Below are 20,440 nucleotides of genomic sequence, written 5' to 3'. Positions count from 1 at the left end.
TACTACCACAGGCTCACATGTCCACTCTTAAGCATTGCTAGAGGTAAATTTCACCCTTTCTAGTGAACTATCACAAACACACACACATCTCCTTTAGAGCACTGCCATAGGTGCATATATCACTTTCTTAGCACTACCACGAGCATACACACAAATTATTGTTCACATCACTACCATTGACTGCCATTGGTACAATATAACCCCTTCAAGAGAACTATTCTGAGCATGTACACATCTTCCTCTAAAATAATGACATGGGCACAATATAAGCTTTCCTATACAGCATTGACAGCAACATATGAATAGTACACTATATAATTTGTTAGCCTTAAGATGTGACATTAACCACAAGTAAGCTTGGAATTTTGTACCACCGTGAGAGAAGTGCATTCTTCCTTTAAACTTGTCAGAGTTAATATGAATTTAAAAGTTTCCTGACTGCAACACCAATATTCAAAAAACAATTTTTGAAATACAGTTTTACCAATTAAGACCTGAGTTACCATTGTAAACCAAACAATGGACAAAATATTCGACCACTGCAGAAACTCTGGGCTATAAATGTTAAAGTTTTAACGTAGAATAAAGGGAGATTCGTAGACAAAAGTTAGAGAGTTTGCTTTCTTTCTCTTTTGGTATAACTGATATTTGTTTTATTCTTTGCTGATGTGAGATGCAATCCTAAATTTATCAGAAATCTGCACATGTATTAATGAAATCCAGATTGGCAGTCGTCAAACATCAAATGCTTGAATTATAGCTAAATCATTCACAGTCCAATACATGTGCTCAGTTGCAAAGTGAACAAGTTATTACACTTACAGGCTGACAGTACTCCTGCATAGAATGCTTCAGCTTATGGCCTTTACTGGCTTGGCCATGAAAGAAACAACGCTGACACAAGTCATAACCAAGGCACTGAAGGCACCGGTACCTGAAATTGCGACAAATAATGACATCAAAAACCCACTGACACATCTTAACCAAGGCACTGGTACCTGCAATTGTGACAAATAATTATATCAAAAATCCACTGACACAAGTTTTAACAAAGGCACTGAAGGCAGCTGTGCTTCGAAGAACAATATAAAAAAACAGAAAACATTAATTTTCATCACCACCTCTATATAAATAGCTTCTCAGTTTTTGTAAAAGAAAAAAAATGCTAAATTATGAGGCCTACAATGTACCACTAAGTTGCTGATTATGCAGAAAAAATAAAACTAATGCACTGATCATGTGGCAAAACTTAAAATATTTCTTTTATAGAACGACAAAAGAGATCATTAATTAGACAGGCCAGCTGGCTCCATTTGCCAACCAGCAAAAAACAAAGTCAAAAGTTGTATATCTGGTAACACTGTTATAAATTTTATTAAATCTAGAATTTCATCATCGTGCAGTCAACAATTGATTATAATATCAAATATTATATGGCACTGCATAAATATATAAAAATCCATGAATATTATATTACCACCAATTTTAAAAGATCATTAACATTTGTTTGTAAGAAAAATAAAAATTAAAAAGTCCTAAAAAAAACATGATCTCATCTGCTAACCACAAAAACATAGGAAAATGTCTGATGTGTATTAAAATACATAAGCTCAAAAGCAGAATAATATATCATTAATAAAGAAATGCTGGGTTTAAATGCTCTACACCAATTAAGAATATCCTTTGATTAAATAAACTAAGCATATTGGTTCCTATTAGAAATGCTAGCTTTAACAGTTACAGCTTGCTAAAAACTAATTATAAGCAATAAAGCTGCACTGTAGTTTTACTCACAAGAAGTAACAAAGTATTTCTCTTTAAAAGACTTTTAATAAAGTTTTAATTTAGTGACTAACTCATGTAAAGCAAATCTTTTTCACGCTTAAGTGTTGATTTAGTATTAAAACTGCAAGTTGTGGATCACAAACACTTGTGGAAACTTACACAAGTTACAAGCCCAAAATTAACATGGGTGAATGAGGATCAGTGTATGCTATAATTTTTCCCCCAAAAGAGAGCTGAAAGCCACCTGGAAGGGTCTCACATTTTAACCATTCACACAACTTACAGAAGTGTGTTGTCTGTCAGTCAGTCAGTAGACATTAAAATGATGTCACTGCAATTTGTGCTGTTCTGTTGCTAGCAAAATGTGTGCATGCCAGGAATCACAGTAAGAATTATGCATTCTGTGGGCTAAAACACAGCATCACATATTAACTTGTAAAGCAAAAAATAATATTTGTTAATACAAATTTTGTTTTATTTACTCCTCAAACAGATAATTTTCAGGGATTCCCACAGAAGTGCATCTAGTCTACATATACTTTCTTTGGGTTCTATAGGGTAAATGACAAATAAATTTAAATCTACAGATTTGCTGGCTATTTTGAGAGAGCTGTTAACCCTACCCCATGGGTATCTTTTATTGCTAATGTCACAAGGTATTAGTGACTTAACATCCACATTTTATCAATCTACTCTGTGAAGATGTTATACCACTGAGTATAGCATAAAATGTTAGCTAATAATCCATATTTTAATCATATAGAATTTTTATGTTCTTAATTTTATAAGCAATATTTAAATTTCAAATTTTTCTTAGTGTGACACATTTTCTGTAGTCATTGCCATCTTTATTTCATCACCCCTCCAACAAATTTGAAATTCAAGTACATTACTCACTATAAAATCATCATTGCTCAGGCAAATCATAATGTTTATAGTCTTCAATCTCATCTGGTTACAGAAAATCAGACCCTCTTGCCACACACCCCCTGTCACATCCTCTTTTACATTTTAGTTTATGACCCATTACCAACAGACAACCAATGTTTTTAATCTGTTAAATAACATAACATTATTTCTGAGCAGAGAAGTGTAAATGTAGCTGTTAGTACAAGCTATGTTCCCACAGGCAAGAAAGCAACTAGCTTGAATGATCTAGGTCTTGTTGCACAGTTAAAAAGGCAGAAAATTGTGAGAGTTAAGGGAAATTGTTTATTTTTCAGTGCCTTATTTAATTAAATAAAAATTATTTATTGCATCACTACCATTTGTACAAAAAAGCAGGTTAAGTGTCATTAACAATCGACAGCAAGTAAAAAAAAATATTCAGGAAAGTTCTTATTTTCTTGTTTTTCAGGTTTATTCTTTATCATCATAAAATTAACTAAAACAAAAATATGGATCTATTTATATTAGAAAAGATAACTAATGTAATAACAATATTTTACGAGGTACACATGGGAGAGAAACGTTCAAAAGGCAATAACAGAATATAATTTAATTACATATAGATGTACACTGTTATGAGTTTAAAACTAATTAGGATAAATGAATGTAGTTTAATGTTACAATATGAAGTAGTTCTAAAAAGAAAAAGGGGTAACTTAGATTTGTTTTACGTTTTTGTTTGGTGTTTAAAAGGTCAGTCAATTTGACTGACCTTGTATGTAGTTAAGTAGAAATAACAAACCAAATATTGTTTTATTGAAAACAAACATTTGAAATGTATTTAGGATGTTTTAGATATTACAAATCAAACCTGAGATTTTTGAGATAAAGAAGACTATTCTTAATCGTAACAAGAAAATTACTTTGTACACAAACTATTCAAAACAAACACTCAGTATATTCACTGACAAATATTTTTAGTTTAAAGATACTTCACAAAGAAAAATAACTTTTTGTATGTGAAAAACTTATTAATGTTTTCTAAAAGACTTCCAGATTTTGTGAACATATACCTACTATATTAAACATTAGTAGTATGAAACCAAAAGACTTTATACAAGTCAAAAGAGGTCACACGGCTGGTCAAATCGACCAAGCTCATGTTTGACAGAGTCAATTACTGTTTTTAATGAAAACTAATTATTTTATGAGCAAAATGATTCTCACTAACAGCTGCACTTCATAATACTCAAATATATTCTGTACATGATGAAACATACACTTAGTGAAAAATATTATTTCTCTGTCAGTTTTCTCATGATTTTAATCTTCGAAAGTACATAAAAACAGAACAGGTTTGTGTCATTAAGTTGAAATTTTGACTTTAGAAACTTCAAGGTAATTTAGACTTTTATGACCTAATAGTCAGTTTAGTGCAGGGATAATGAAAACCAGCCTGACTTTTGTGTGAGGGCTTCATCAGAACGTTTCTCTCATTACCTTTCTTCAAAGTATTAGTTGTTTTGCCAAAGAGCCATACACTCCCAATATATTAATTTTGTACAGTTATGAATATTATTTTGCATTGTTAGCTTAGTTTATGGACTTAGAACTAACCTAAACTCTCCAAAGATGGTCAAACATCATGTCATCAAAATCAAAGATTAAAACACCAAATAACAGAAAGTGTATACAAAGGATTAATCAAGATATTCTAACTATTAAATGCTTATGTTTTATAATACTATATATTCCTAGTTAGATTGATATATAAAACTAACTATACTATTTACTAAGATATTTTTTCATTTCTCATATTTGTACTTTGTTTTGATTAGAAGTAATAGATAAAACAATTCTTTTCAGGAAAGTTGGTGTTAAAATACAAACTAAAAAACTTACATCTGTATTCACTGATAATACTAAACAGACAGATGGGGTGGGGTATTTACATTTCTCCATGCAAAGCAAATAGATCTCATAAGCAAACACTACACTTGTTACTCATTCATGGATAATTTCATGTCTTGTCATTAAACAAATTTCCTTTATTACTAACATTCAAGTTAAACATGCAATCATGACATGACACTGTTTCAACACGAACGTATCTTTGCACGTTAGTTTTCAGTACGAGAAAATATATTTTACCTCCCATTTCAACAAACCTGATCAAATAGTTGATAAAAAAAACTCTGAATTATTTAAGACATTTTTATAGATGTTTTTACTCATTGTTAAATAGCTAACACTGGTTCCTAACCTGTGGAGTGAAAAGGGTTGGGTTTAGTTTGTTTGGAATTTCGTGCAAAGCTACATGAGGGTTATCTGCATTATCCATTCCTAATTTAGCAGTGCAAAACTAGAGGGAAGGCAGCTAATCATCACCACTCACTGCCAACTCTTAGGCTACTTTTTACCAATGAATAATGGGATTAACAGTCACATTATAACACTCCAACAGCTAAAAGGGAGAGCAGTTTTGGCATGACGAGAATTCGAACCCGCAATCCTCAGATTACAAGTTGAATGCCTTAACCACCTGGCCATGCTGGGCCTGAAAACGGTTGGTAAACATTGTTTTAATAAATTCAGTTTATTAAAAGTGGTATACTGATATTATGTGTTAGCTGGTGTACTGTAATACACATGAAATTTCTACTTTGTTGTAAAAGATTTATCAAAGAAGAAATGTAAGTTTGTTACTATAGTACTGTTTCATATTCTTACGAGAGGAACTTGTGTTTGAATGGTATATGTACATCACTTATCATATACAGACAATATATGTATACACACAGTTTGGCAAGGAGACAGAAATATTAACAGCAGCAAATAATATATACTTGATAAGAAACTGATAATGTTAGCTTAGTTTTACAGCATAACACATGAAAAACAAGCATACTTCATTACGTATATCTCAATTCAAAGACTTAAGAAACCACATAGTAAAACATATCCTAAAAATGCCACTCTCTTTCCAAAAGCATAACAAAAACTTACCTCAATCCCACAATTGGGGACATTTTACATACACTGCACTTTGCCTCATGTTCAACTGTAAGTTAAAGAACCATAAGAATGAATAAATAAATATGGTAAAACATTTCACATTGTTTAAATGTACTAAAGTCTGCATATTCAGCATACTATCTCTTTCCTTGAAATTTCAAACAATTTAGCATGAACATTTAATGAATCTGAGAAGTTTCATCCAGGTTTTCTAGTGTATGTGCAGGTCATAGCTTGTAAGAAAATCCACAGTAAAATAAACGTAGTTATTTAAAACTTATAACATAGTTAATAAACACACAATCACTACGACTATTCATAACACTAATAAACTGTTAACATTTGTCTGTTGAGGGTTAGGGATAGAGGATGGAAAACTACCAATAAAAACATATTTTCTTAATATTGTTTAGTTGGTAAGTAATCCTATTCATTTGGTTAACAGTTAAAAAAGACAGGTGTTAGTTCTTAAAGCCTGTAATACACACGTTCCAATAAAGAAAGTTCTGTAGGTCAGGAAATATATTAATATTTCACTACACAAAAAATACAAAGATTTTTTACATTTAATTAAAAGCTAAAATTCAGTACATGCTGTTAATCATTTTTTATTATCAAAATTCAATAAACCTACATTATTTATATGGGACAAAAAATATGTTAAATTTACTTTATATTTTGAAAGAAGAGTTAGTTTTCAAAAGCTTTAATTCTTTGGTTAATGAAAACCTCCACTACAATGAGAAGCAAATCATCCTTAATAACTTGTAACAAGAAACTTTTACAAAAGTAAGAAGTGAATAAAAATTACCAGTTTCAGCTGCTGTCATTCGGTAAAGTGTTGACATCCATACTAATGTCTGAGGTTCCTGAAACATCCAGTCTACAAAAGTTTCTTCAGGAACTCCTTGGTTCCCAAATCCCTGTACACACACAAGAACAGAGAAACTGAAAGCACGTTTATGAACAGGTTATTGACTATCAGTCTTAAGTTTCAGGGGATTTGTTAATCTCAGATCCTTTTTTGGCAAATTCTTCATTTGTTTAAACTTTAGGTATAAAATTTAGTTACCTTTTGAAAACAGCTTTCAACTGCTGCTGGAACGAGTTGACTTCCAAATGAAAGATTCTCTCCAAGAAATTCTGTAATCTGTTTGAAATGTGAAAGATTAATAAGAAACAAAATTGTTTTCCTTTTATAACGGCAACTTTATTTCAAATGTACATTAATAAACTTGATATCAAATCGGTTTATAATTCAACTCTTCATATTATTTAAGTTTTTTATTTATTAATTTTGAAAAGACATATTTACATAATTCTTAATTTACATTTCTCTGAGACATATGATGTGTGTTTTCTAACAGCAAAGCCATAACTAGGTATTTACTGTGTCCACCAAGGAGAATCAAACCCTGACTTTAGCATTGTAAATCTGTATACTTACTGCTGTCCCAGGAGCAGACAAGACACACGAGGCAGTGATACTCTGACCTCTTATTTATATATCTATTCTAATCCCTTATATACTTTTCAAAGTATTCAACAAATTATAAATAGATACAATTGATACTGACAGGCCAAATATATATTAAAATTTATTCCACTTTTCTTCTTGCTTTACTGAGATATTACTATATTTATTCAACCAAAATCACTCATTCTGTCCATGTGTCGTCTTTTATATTGGACATGCTTACAACAGAAAGATCATGTTCTAACCTACACAAATAAGGTGACCATCTGTTTTGTTTAAACATTCAAGACTGGTAATGCATAATAAAAGCTTGATGTGTTTGGATAAAACAAGGTGATCCACTCAATAATGCAATTTTTTTAAACCTATTTATGGGTTACTTAGAAAGCCATATACATTACAGTAGATTTTGGAACATTCTTTTCTGTTGCCCCATATTTTTTTTGTGATAAATTTTAAAATATATTTTAAAAGTTATAAAAGTTATTTTTGGATGACCAACATAACGAGGTAAAAAATATTAAACCACATAAATAAGTGTAAAAAGTCTGGAGACTGAAGTAAGTGTTAAATTTCTTGTCTCTTATGTATGTTTATTTTTAACAAAAGTAACTAAAATGTAAAATTTAAAAACTTAATTAGGTTAGGTAAGAGAAGTTAAACAAAAAATTACTGTGATCTTTCTTGAAAGAACATATGAAATCTGCCATCTCATGACACAATTTGATATGTTTACCCTAAGCTCCTGAAGTGTGATTTATTGGTCTATTATGGTAGTTAGTCACAGACTAAAAAATGATATGAAAATAAGATTAAAGCAGTTGTGAAAATCCTGAAGCTGTTAGGATAAGTAATTGTAATTACCTGGTATTTTTACATCATACCATTTGACTTTTCATTCACCATACATTGATGTTTTCATTACAGTTAGTGTTAGGAGAAAAGTAAAAAGTAAAAAATATTTTTGAAAAAATATTCATAAAATCAAAGACAAATTTTTCAGTAGAAATACTTTATAAAGAACCTGATTTTGTATACAACATATTTACAATGTTTATTAAAAGTCTGTCAAACTTCATGAAGATACACTTAGTACTTTCAGTACTATATCACATATTTCATGGTTACATAGTTGGTCAATGTGACCAACTCTATCTCCATAAAGTTAATAGCAATATGGAGAATGATAGTATAATAATTTTGAATAGCCTAATATAATTCTTAAAACATACACTTCATTTAAAAACATTGTAATAGCTGTGAATTAAAGTGTATTTTGTGTATTTACATATTTACAGAAATGTTTCAAGTAAAAGTATACATACTTAGATTAAACTTACCTTCTTAATCATTAATAAAACAGTCCATTTGCTATTATAAATAACTGAAAATAACACATTTCATAAATAAAAGCACTGTTAAGCTAAAGGTAAACTGTTAGTAAAATGTGCATGTTTTTTGTTCCAACATGTGCATGTTTTTTGTTCCAACATACTTTTCAGAACTTTCTGAATTTCACTCTACAATTGAGAATTATAGCACTTTCCCGCTTTTCACTTGTCACATTATTATATTATATTTCAAAGTCTTAATTCACATTAAATCTTACCTTTTACCAATAATTTCTGCTATTAAACCTTGTAAAGGAGAGCAGCAAATAGAAAGTAAGTCATGGTTACTAATTTCAGAAGGTTTGAAACAACAACTATTTTATTATTGTCAGATGTTAAAGTAGCTATTATAGTAAGATTAGCCATGAACTGGACATTTAGGTTTCATTACCACAGGTAGAGCTAGGCATGAACTTACAGCATTAGGCTTTATATTAGATCTTAGTAGCACTAAGCTATAACATACTGAATGACATTACTAAATATTGCATGAAGATAAAGAATTATCATGTGTTCTAGAAAAGTAGAACTGTTTCTGTTATTTTGTAACTGCTCGAAAAAGCTACTGTGAATTTTTTCATCTCTCAATGGTCTTACTTCAGTTTGCATATTTGTATTTGTTTCTTTATTTCTACAATGAGAAACAAGAGGGATTCCTCGAAAGCTGTGGCAGTCGAGATTCTTTAAGACAGGATTAGAGTAAATTAATTAACAGGACTTTTTTTTTCTCTTTTCTATTAGCTATATTTTTTAACACCAGCTACAACCAAGTGTAGAGTACACATACACCTGATTCAGTTTCATTACTCATCAGGAACTCTACTAGCCTATCCTCAAACTGAAATTGTCAAATACATCAATCAAGAGTTTCACCTCCTGTGTTTAAAACTGTAATTAAATCTCAAATTGGTCAAGAAATAACAGAGCTGTAACATACAAGTTTGTTTCAAGGGTTTAAAATATTTTAACTGGCTATCTCTACAGGTAACTGACCATACACAATCACTAAGCATGGTAGTGCTTAGTATCTAGGGGTGGGCTTGGGAGTAAATGGTCATCATACATCAGGAGCTGCTCATCACAGTCTCAATTTTTCCTTATAGCATTGTATAAACACCTAACTTAGGTATACAAAACCTATTAAGACCTTCAGCTTAGCCAAAAAACATTGGTGAAGTAGAGACCATCCAGTAATGTAACAGCCAAGTGTTTTGTTGATTATTCTGATTCTGGTGTCAGAAGGACTAGCTTGAAAACATTTTACATCCTTCAAGACAACTCATTACACTAAGCTGTGCTCATAGCATCTACCACTCATTAAAGAGAGATAAAACAATCGATAAAAAACATTTTGAAAAGACCTGGATGATGTAGGGATGGCAATGGCAAACATGGGAATGAATATATAAAACTGTACAAAAAATTCCTACATAAGTAGCCACTGATTCAATGTTATAAGCTTACTTGAATTAACCATTGTAAGATATTATAGCATTATTCAGTATAAATACTTTTATTCAAACTCAAATTCTTGCAAAAGAAAGGTAATCAACCTTTATTCATAGATAATTGTTTTTGGGAAAGGTTTGACTACTCAGGTAGGGATTTCTGTTCAGTTTTATGTACACTTCTCACTTATTTCTGTACTGTTTAACATTGTAAACCCTACACCATCTTTATTTTTTCAATTTCTTTTTTAATATTTGTGTTAATGAGAAATGGTATAAAGAGATCACAGTTGTTAGCAGTAAGGATGTAATAACTATGAGAAACTTTTAATTTCAAGCACATTAAGTGGAATTAGATGAAATTAAATGGTGAAGAAAAGATATTTCTCGAGTACTTCAAGCTTGTTTTGTATACAAAAAGTGCAGGGAGCCGACCAGCATCAGTACTATTCTAAATTTATTGTTATCCACTTATGAGAATATTGTTGCAAGATTTGAGAAGTGAGAAAACACTTGGGAAAAGTAATTATTACATAATTAGGCTTGATGTGTAACAATGCATTTAAATAAAAAGAACTCACTTTTGCTAAATTCTGTAGTAAGAAAAATAAATTTCTTCTGCTAAGATATCCATTTTCTTGGAACTGCTGGAAAAAATCTGTAAAATAACAGGTTGGAGAAATTATTAATAAAGGTTAAAACACATAACTGCATGCTTTGCAGCTGATAAATAATGTGAAAGATTAAATACAAGCACCAAATAAAATAAAAACAACATTGTGCTTACATTTATGTTTGTCCTGCAAACGTCCAGCACACAAAACGCAAATTCCCACTTTCACCGATCCCAATGCCACTCCCTCAGTTCTTTTCTAAGAACAAGTCACATGTGTAGGCATCCACACAAACAAGACTTATATCTTAAAACAGTAATTTCTTTTATCACTTTTTTATTAAAATTAATTGTAAGTTTAGCACAAAAAAAGACGAAAACACTATTAGACGAACATTACACATTAACAAATAAGAGCATTTTGAATTTCACTAAGAATCGTTGAACTCTAAGAATTTATTTTAAATGTACATAATACATATTAGTAAGTTACAACTAAATTACTTTGAACTTATTGTTACACATACTGCTCTCAAATCTACATATCTTGAACGTATCTATCTATAAATATATATAGATTTCTAAATATCTTCTGTTGTTAAAAATACATGGTATTCTTAATGGGAAACAATCTCATATTATTGAAGCACAAAATATATTATTCATTACAAGAGTAAGAATTATAGAGACACTAATATGGTTTACCATTTAACATTATGAATTAAGTTTCTGTCATGGCTGTAGCAAAACTTACAAGTTGTAAATGTTTAACAGAAGATTCGCTAAGAGTTCTGCCTGAACAGCTGGGTCAATCCTGTCGAATGAATCCTTCTGTAGAGAGAAGCATAAGTCATACAGGAAACTCTCCAACTGGCAACTTCTAAGAATAGTTGTATTGGGTGAACCCTTAAGACCATGCTCTTCAAAAATACTGTGCATCTTTCCCAGCCTCAACATTGATACTGCAAAGGAAGATGAAATCCAGTTTACATGAATGTAATCTTCATCATGTGCCAAGATATAAAAACTGTAACTGTTTTTTTTTCACAGCAACATTAACAACAACAAAATAAAAGTCTATTCAACTATTACATGAATTATAATTTAATACATAGTTTGATAAATTCTCCATAGACAAAGACTGGTGATGTACTTGAAAGACACCTGAATAAGAATAAAAATCTCTACAACATATTATAGGCTCATTCCTTTTATTCTAGCTGCAGTGTTTAACATTCTTTTTGACATGATGAGATTAAATTCATCTAAGATACTTTGTTTTCCATTTTTATTAACTATATTTTTGTATGTTAGCAATATCAAGTGCAGGGTGCACATATATACAGTCTGATTTTATTACCTATCAGGATCTCTACCTGCCTACCTTTAAAAAGAAATTATTTTAGGCAAGATAAGAATAATTTAATTTATGAGACCTTTGGCATGGTCAAACACATTCATTGAAGAAGTTTGGCTTCCTTAGTCAAAAACTTTAATTATTTCTCATATCAGTCAAGAGATAATAAAGCTATGTGCTAAAAGCATGTACTTCGAAAACTCCAAGCCATTCCATGAGCCATTATACCAAAGCTAAAACTTGAAGAAATGGAATAAAAAAATGTGGTGGTTCAAAATGTGAATGGGTTACAATTATAACAAAGAAATATCTACCGCCTAAGAATTATTCAACTTAAGTTTAAAACACTAGTTGTAAAACTAGAAAAACTCATAGTACATTGTAAAAAAAAAAAAAAAATGTAATGAATTAATGCCCAACTGAAGACCACAATTTTAATAAATCCAACCATTTCTCAATTTGTGAAATAAATATACAGCTTCATAATTGGTTATTATTACCAGTAAGTAGAAATTAGCAATTTCTATTAGTTTTTGTAGATTTATCTTTTCATGCCAATTAATTAATTTAAACGTTGCTCTGCACACAGTGAGACTTTTTCATAATTTTTTTATTCTGAAAAAAACAAACAACAATTTAATTTGTTTTTTTTGGACCAGGTATAATCCTGACACACTCAACAAGTGTATTTCAGTAACTATAAGCTTCCATTAACAGCTTGATATCATGCATTAGAAGTTTAAAATCTGATCTTTTAGTCTTGTTCAGTTCCCAGAAAGTAACGTCTATAAAAATATTCACTTTTAATAACTAGGAGGTATAAACATTAAACATCCACTTTGTATAAATAAAAACACCTCCAGGATCCTGTTTATATCACAGTATCATTTACTAGCTTATTGCTACAGCTTTTGTTAAATGTCATGACTGTATCTTAATGTAAAAAAAAAAAAAAATCCAGTACCAAGAAGAATATTATATGTATGCCTGCATTAATTTAATATTTAAAGAACAAAAACCCATGAGTGTTTAGGATATATAGATTCAATACTCAAATCTTATTAGGGCACTAAAATGGTGGTACTCAAACAGTCTTAAGGAAATTTAATGACACTGTCCAGACATATGACACAACCACCTATCCTTAATTCTTTAGAGTACCAAAGGTAGCTAAAGCACACCCAGAAAACCACCCAGGAATGACAGAAGTATAAGTTTGCAATGTCACCTAAACTCAAAACTACCATCAGATTGTATGTTCCTGGTCCCCATCAAGATCCCAGAGGCATCATTTTTGAAACTACATTCATGCCCCACTCAAATGTTAGGGGGACCAAACATATGCTCAATCACTATGGGGTATGGACCACCTCACTGAGTCACATACTAAGTGCATCCATATTTTTGCAGTGGTATAAAATCCATGTTTGACCTTATGGTACTGGAATATGCAACAATTTTTATAGTCTTCAAAACTACACTGTCACTGCAAAAGCTTCAAAGTAAATTAAAGTACTGTTTAAAGAACAAATGTAATCTCTGTAATGTGATACCTAATCATTTGTTCAATAAAAAGTCTTAGAATTGAGACTGTAATCTTCACCTGTAAATGTCCCCATAAAACATCCAAACAAATAAGAAAACCATTAGAAAACAATAATAAAGAGAAATTATAAAACATTATTAAAGACAATTTTTCTCTAGTGTCCATTCAACATTTATATCTTAAAGTTATTTTATTAAAAATTATAAATACTAGGGTTATACACTTCATGCCATATTTTGAATAATCAAGCTGAAAATGCACGAGAATGTTGTAATGGATATACAAAATAAAACTATAATCTATACAATGTTTAACCTATAATCTATATAAACAATACATTTAAATACTTATAAGTAGCGTAAATACAAAATATGATACAAATGGTTTTTTTGTTCTAAGATAACATACACCCTAGTTCTTTCTGTAGCATTCTCAGCTTTGATGCAGTTCGGTATGCTACATATTTGATGTCATTGAAAGATTCCAGTTTCTCCAAAATTGGTATCATCTCAGGATGATCCCAGTGAGTTGTTTCTGTTGCATGGCTATAAATAAATGAAAATTGCAACTTAAATACACAGATACAATTTACCAAACAGGGACAAATATAACAAACTTGTACCAAATAGAATAAACTTGGAGTTCTATTGCCATGTTCACTATAAAATGAAAATCTAGAAGTTGATTTGACAATGAGACAATAACAGATCAAAATACCATACAATGAAAGATAAATGACGTGAGAACAAACGTGATTAACTACACAAGGTGTGACACAAACTGACTGGAAGGCTACTTACTGTATAATTTGCATATAACAGATCACATGTGAAAGCTGTTGATAAACATTTTGAAAAATTAGTAGAGAAAATTCCAATCTTCTAAATCAAGCTGATAACATCTTACTGATGATTTAAGTTCTCTATTTATTTATAACTTTTCCATCCTTTTTTCATTGTTAATTAACACTAAGTTTCTTAGGTATTTCCACAGTTCTAAATCCACATTTTAGTCAGATAACATGGTACCTGCTTTATCACAGTTACTTCTATAAAATGTAATGAAAAGCAATAAGGTTTTGGATAAAATTTTAAAACTTACTTTAGGTAATAAGTAATTCCTGAACTTGCTTCTGCTCGTTCCCAGCCATTTAGTACTTTACCTAGAAGCATTAACAAACACACAGATCAATATTAACTAATTTTAGTTGTGTGTGTACACACAGGACTTTTAAATTACATCTCGTTATTACCATATTCTGTGGTGAGTTTACATAATATTTAATTAGTAAAGTAAGCAATTAGAATTTGGTATTGAAAATATTATACAATATTTATAATGGAATGAATATCTATGCAAACTGGCCTATTATTTTAAGAGTGTCACACAAGACACTTCCTCAGAGAAACTCCAAAGCATCATTTTTGTAATACATGACACAAATATGTGGATGAATTTCTTGAAAATAACATGTTGAATGTAAACATGTGCTCAAGCAACAAAACTATGTCTCAGATTAAATTCTTATTATTCATCAGCCAATCATAACCAAGATTAATATTCAACTGTTTCATCTCAACACTCGTTGTAACATTATGACACAGTCGTGTTTATTTCACTTGATTTTCATTCATTATATAACAGATTACTTAATTCAGTGGTCTTCTAATCTATCACACACAATATTTGACTTCTTAAAAATATATTTTGTAGAATGTTCTACAAGTGATGTGGTTATCACACTTACATGAAGATAGTAAATAAACAATATTAGCTTCTGTAAAACAAACACACATGCACTCTTCCAGCACAGACATAATCCTTCTATAACAGAGTTCAAAAACTGGACAATGCTCTAAACAATGTCTAACAAGTCTCAAGTACATTGACAGGAATTTCCTTATTTCACATGGTTATTATCTGATTAATTCTGATTAAAAACTATATTCAGATTCATCTTCTGTTTAAAACCATCTGTATTCTTAAAACAAACCAGCCAGAGCTTTTATAAGTTAATATATTACAAGCACATACTTTATAGTAATGTTTCTAAACCTTTTCCAATATCCATAATGATGAGAATACCCATTTGTAGAGAACATTATATATTTAAAAATGGCTGGTATGGATAGAGAAAGCACAATGCACAGGACGAACAATGTTTTGACCTTCTTCGATCATTGTCAGGTTCACAAAGAAAGAAAGGGTTAAAAAAAAAAATTAATGAAGCCTTACTTACACAACAACTCAAGCCCAAAATAAACCAATACAAAGGAGCATCTTTATACCTATATTAATAAATATATCCAACTTCCAAGCATGCCCTCTAGATTCCTACACTCAATTACACAACCTCCTTCAAACATGCAGTCAGCTATTGGTCAGTTACCTCTTTCTTTCTTTGTGAACCTGGCAGTGACCAAAGAAGGTAAAAATGTTGTTCTCTCCTCTACTAGTGCTTTCTCTACCAATACCAGCCGTTTTTACATATATAACTTTTCCAGTATCATTCACTACTATATAAGTTTTTCACAACAGCTCACTTACCCCAGTTCAAACAAATAAAAAAATATTCAATTAAAAAACAACTAATGACTTTTTTTGTTCTTGAGATTGTTATATAATTGGTAATACCCATTCACCATAATCTGATCTCATTAACCCCTGGGTGAATTAAAAAAGTATTGGTTTACAGTACTGAAAGACATTTTCCAATTATCTACATACCATGTAACCACTGACTAACATCATTTAATCCAGTTAAGACTCTCCACAATGAAAAACATAAAAGTTACCTAATTTAATAAGCTGAAACATTTAGCCAATTTACAGGCTATTTTGCTATTAATATTTATAAATGAATAGCATGTACCCCTGAAATAACCCAAGTGTCACATGTATATCAAATAATGTTATTTCCACATTGCTTTCTACAGCAGAACACCCTCGATCTACGTTTTGAACTCCATAAATTTCATACCTGTCTGTAAAATAAATTAAGAACTTTCTAAAAGTCAAAAAGAACCTCTTCAAGAATTTTCTAATTGAGTGATAACAAAAGCATTTTTTGAACACGTGAGATTCAAGTAATCACCAAGGTGCTGAACATTTTTACGTGAGTTAGGAAAAAAACAAAATGCTTTTAAACAGTTTAAAAGTAAATATTTTAATATATTTTCTAACTTCTAACAAAATGCACCTTTCTAAGTATACTTCAACAATTTTTGTTTTTCAAAATGTTAGAAAATTACCTTTATTACTCTAGATTTTAAACAAAACAATAAAGTTATTTTATAAATATCTGGAGTTCAAAGGCTTTTCTTCTCTAAACTCTTTTGAAAAAGCAAATACAATGACAAAAATGAATCAGTAAGTTACTTCCTTAATCATTTCAAATCTGGCCATAGTTCTACCCATCTTTCATTATCTGCATTAGAAAATATGACTAAACTCATTTCAGAACATCTTTCACAAATCTTGAGTTTTTATTTTCCATCTACTTGAAGCAGAAAAAAAAAGTAAAAATAACTCCACTCTTTTAATGACTTCAAGTTTGATTAAGTCAAGTCAAAACAAAACTTGAATGATAAAGCTAAACGTTTTATATACAATATTGCTCAATCAGAATAAACAGTCACAATGCTGCTGTTTATAGTGTTTTAAGCCAAAGAATGACCACAAGAAGGCAGCAGAAGTGTAACTCAGTAAAGGAAATTACTATAAACAATTTTTTTTATTCAGATGGAAGCACACAAGATAAAAAACACACTGAATAGAATCTATAGTCCCTATAGTTTCAGTAAACTCTCATGGTTTACCATCAACAAAAATCAAACTTGAGTGCATAAAATTTTTTATTACCAGGTTCTCTTAACCCTCTTTCTTATTATCATAAAAGACACTACTAAAGAATCTTTGAGTCACTGGGAGTTCTCTACTGTCAAGAGATATTTAAAAAAACTCAACAAGTGCTTCCATCAGCTAATTCTTTTGTTTCCTTCATGTTTTAGTACACACATCAAGAAAAATTGAAAACTAGTAATAAAATATTCTTTTAACAATATTTTTGAACAAAAGATCTGGTGTTCATTATGAATTACGTGTTGAGGTAATCAGTACAACTGAAGGAAAATGTCTGTTAGAAACTGTTGTTTGATTCACAGCAATATTTATAATCTTATCTTTTTCATTTCTCAAAATATCGTCTAGTTTTCCTAAATTCTCAGAAATGTTGGGTGAAAAACAACCAGTAATTTCCAGGTCCCTTACCACTTAGAATAAAGTAAAACTTTCAACATTGTAAAATATTTGACACTGTACAAATTTCTTCCAGAAATTTTAATATTTTATTATAAACCTTAGTAAAGAAATTAATTCATGGTTGTGATAATATATATAAATATAAACTTGATGCAAGAATATTTAGTTGTAAACATAAGGATATGCAGCAAAATTAATCATACATACCTAATAATAATAATTTATTATTATTAATAATAATAAATATAAAGGCATGTAAAAAAATAGTAAATATGTATTGAAATTCAATTTTAAACAGAATAAAAATTACATTGAACATGGAAGAGTAAATCAGTTTTGTAACTTTACTAGTTCAACAGTAAGCAAACTCAGTGAAGCATTACCAGTTTTATCCAATTATAATAAAAAAATGAAAACCAAGCACTTTCCACTGGTCCACCTGCCACTCATTTCATTTAAGACAATTTGCCAAACTTTTTGATCCTGCATTTCTTTCTTTCTTTACTATCATGAAATGTTTATATAACATTATAATATTGATCTTACTCTTAACTTAAATTTAAATATTAAGTTACTTTCCCTTCTGTTGATCACTGAATTAAGAGCTTCAAATTTTTTTCAAATAGTCAGGTCCAAAATGCTCTAATTTATATATTTACTCTCAATAGAGAAACAATTTTCCCACAGCTTTACAAGAATTTCAGCATATTACTAATATATATGGGAATTAAACACTAGTGAAAAAAAAAAAATGTAAATGAATATAATGTTAAGTCCAGGCTATTAAAAAATATGAATATTCAACTATTAGCATGATTCAGGTATCAAATCTTGTGAGCAATGCCAACTGACTGAAGAGAAAGTAAACTGAAGTTTTGGAAGATATTACAATCATTATAAAAAAATTCACATCTTTTCTTTTTGTAGTACAAGCTAGTATTAAACAGATTTAATCAAAAATAAACAAAACTGGTTTCATACATCCACTGCTGAGAAAGCACGTGTTTGTTTGTTTCTTGGTCTTTGAATTTTGCACAAAGTTACACAAGGGCTATCTGTGTTAGCCATCCCTAATTTAGCAGTGTAAGACTAGAGGGAAGGCATCAGCACCCACTGCCAATTCTTTTACCACAGAATAGTGGAATTGACTGTAACATTATAACCTCCCCAAGGCTGAAAGGGCAAGCATGTTTGGTGTGACAGGGATTCAAACCCGCAACCCTCGGATTAAGAGTGAAATGCCTTAACCACCTACCCATCCCAGGTCGAAGCACGTGTGTTATCACATAACCACCTACCCATCCCAGGCCGAAACACGTGTGTTATCACTTAACCACCTACCCATCCCAGGCCGAAGCACGTGTGTTATCACTTAACCACCTACCCATCCCAGGCCGAAGCATGTGTGTTATCACTTAACCACCTACCCATCCCAGGCTGAAGCACGTGTGTTATCACTTAACCACCTACCCATCCCAGGCCGAAACACGTGTGTTATCACTTAACCACCTACCCATCCCAGGCGAACGCAGTGTTATCACTTAACCACCTACCCATCCCAGGCAAGCATGTGTGTTATCAGCCTACCCATCCCAGGCTATCACGTGTGTTATCACCTACCCACCTACCATCCTTGTGTTATCACTTAACCACCTACCCATCCCAGGCCGAAGCATGTGTGTTATCACTTAACCACCTACCCATCCCAGGCTGAAGCACGTGTGTTATCACTTAACCACCTACCCATCCCAAACCGAAGCACGTGCGTTATCAAGTACTCATGATGTGTCCTGAATAAAAAAATGTTAAAACATATTTTATATTTATTATTGTTATTGCTTAAATCAGAAACGCAATAATACTGTACTAACAAACTTATCAGCACTTACCATAGATGATGAATGTTTGCAATGTTAAAACATACATTTTTATTGGTATTTACTACCTCTGTTACAAATCCATGAAAATTTAGAAAAGGTTTTTCTTTTAGTTTTAAAGAGGGTGAAATATGAGATATGCAAGCTTCTCTCTTTCATTTTTGGTTGACTAATAGATAACCAAGAGCTAAGGAATGGAGTTTTTTTAATGTTACTCCTGTCTTTAAAGGCTTACTGGAAAAGGTTCAGAAGAGAGCTACTGTACAGTTCCAAATAATATAGTAGGGTCTTAATGGTACAAGGTGGATGAATCACAAATTTACAGTAACAGAATAGGGTAGAAATTGAAGGTTGTTTTTAAATATCTACATTATGTATATTATTTTGTTGTTGTCCTGCTTGTGGTAATGATGGTAGCAGTATTGATAATACCATACTTATTTGTATAAAGTACAATAAGAAATGGAAGTAACACTTGGCTTTAAGCAAGTGTTTTATCTTATCTGGAGCATTTTTGGCTAAAATTGAATTTTTGCTGATAAAATAAACACATTATAATGTTAATTTTATCAGCCACCTAAGCAAACTGATCTAGAGATGGAATGGTAACCTGTCAATTTCTCTTACATTAAATGTAAACTTCCATTTTGAGTTTTGAATAGGTCAAAGCCTATATGCTGCTTGATGACACAGCTCTCGACAAGTCATAGAGAGCTATAATTAGACAGCCTAGCCCTCACTTGCTTAACTAAAATTGACCAATGTGAGCGATACTTGATTGTA

At 30.9% G+C, this 20,440-nt stretch overlaps 1 protein-coding gene across 2 annotated transcripts in view; it reads right to left on the bottom strand.

Annotated features, from left to right (window-relative positions):
• Positions 1 to 20,440, bottom strand: part of LOC143230244 (dystrophin-like) — a 35,652-nt gene that overhangs the window by 9,315 nt on the left and 5,897 nt on the right. For both annotated transcript variants that reach the window (XM_076463449.1, XM_076463458.1), the window contains exons 2-10: positions 14,622 to 14,682; positions 13,929 to 14,065; positions 11,372 to 11,579; positions 10,792 to 10,877; positions 10,586 to 10,662; positions 6,761 to 6,838; positions 6,500 to 6,611; positions 5,680 to 5,734; positions 823 to 934 (exon numbers count right to left, since the gene is read on the bottom strand). In XM_076463449.1, the coding sequence (XP_076319564.1) occupies positions 823 to 934; positions 5,680 to 5,734; positions 6,500 to 6,611; positions 6,761 to 6,838; positions 10,586 to 10,662; positions 10,792 to 10,877; positions 11,372 to 11,579; positions 13,929 to 14,065; positions 14,622 to 14,682 (926 nt within the window). The remainder of the gene's footprint in view (positions 1 to 822; positions 935 to 5,679; positions 5,735 to 6,499; positions 6,612 to 6,760; positions 6,839 to 10,585; positions 10,663 to 10,791; positions 10,878 to 11,371; positions 11,580 to 13,928; positions 14,066 to 14,621; positions 14,683 to 20,440) is intronic.

The sequence above is a fragment of the Tachypleus tridentatus genome, chromosome 1 (genome assembly GCF_004210375.1).
Source record: "Tachypleus tridentatus isolate NWPU-2018 chromosome 1, ASM421037v1, whole genome shotgun sequence".
NCBI lineage: Eukaryota > Metazoa > Arthropoda > Merostomata > Xiphosura > Limulidae > Tachypleus > Tachypleus tridentatus.
Note: the sequence above shows the minus strand (reverse complement) of the source record. Positions and strands in the feature narration are given on the sequence as shown.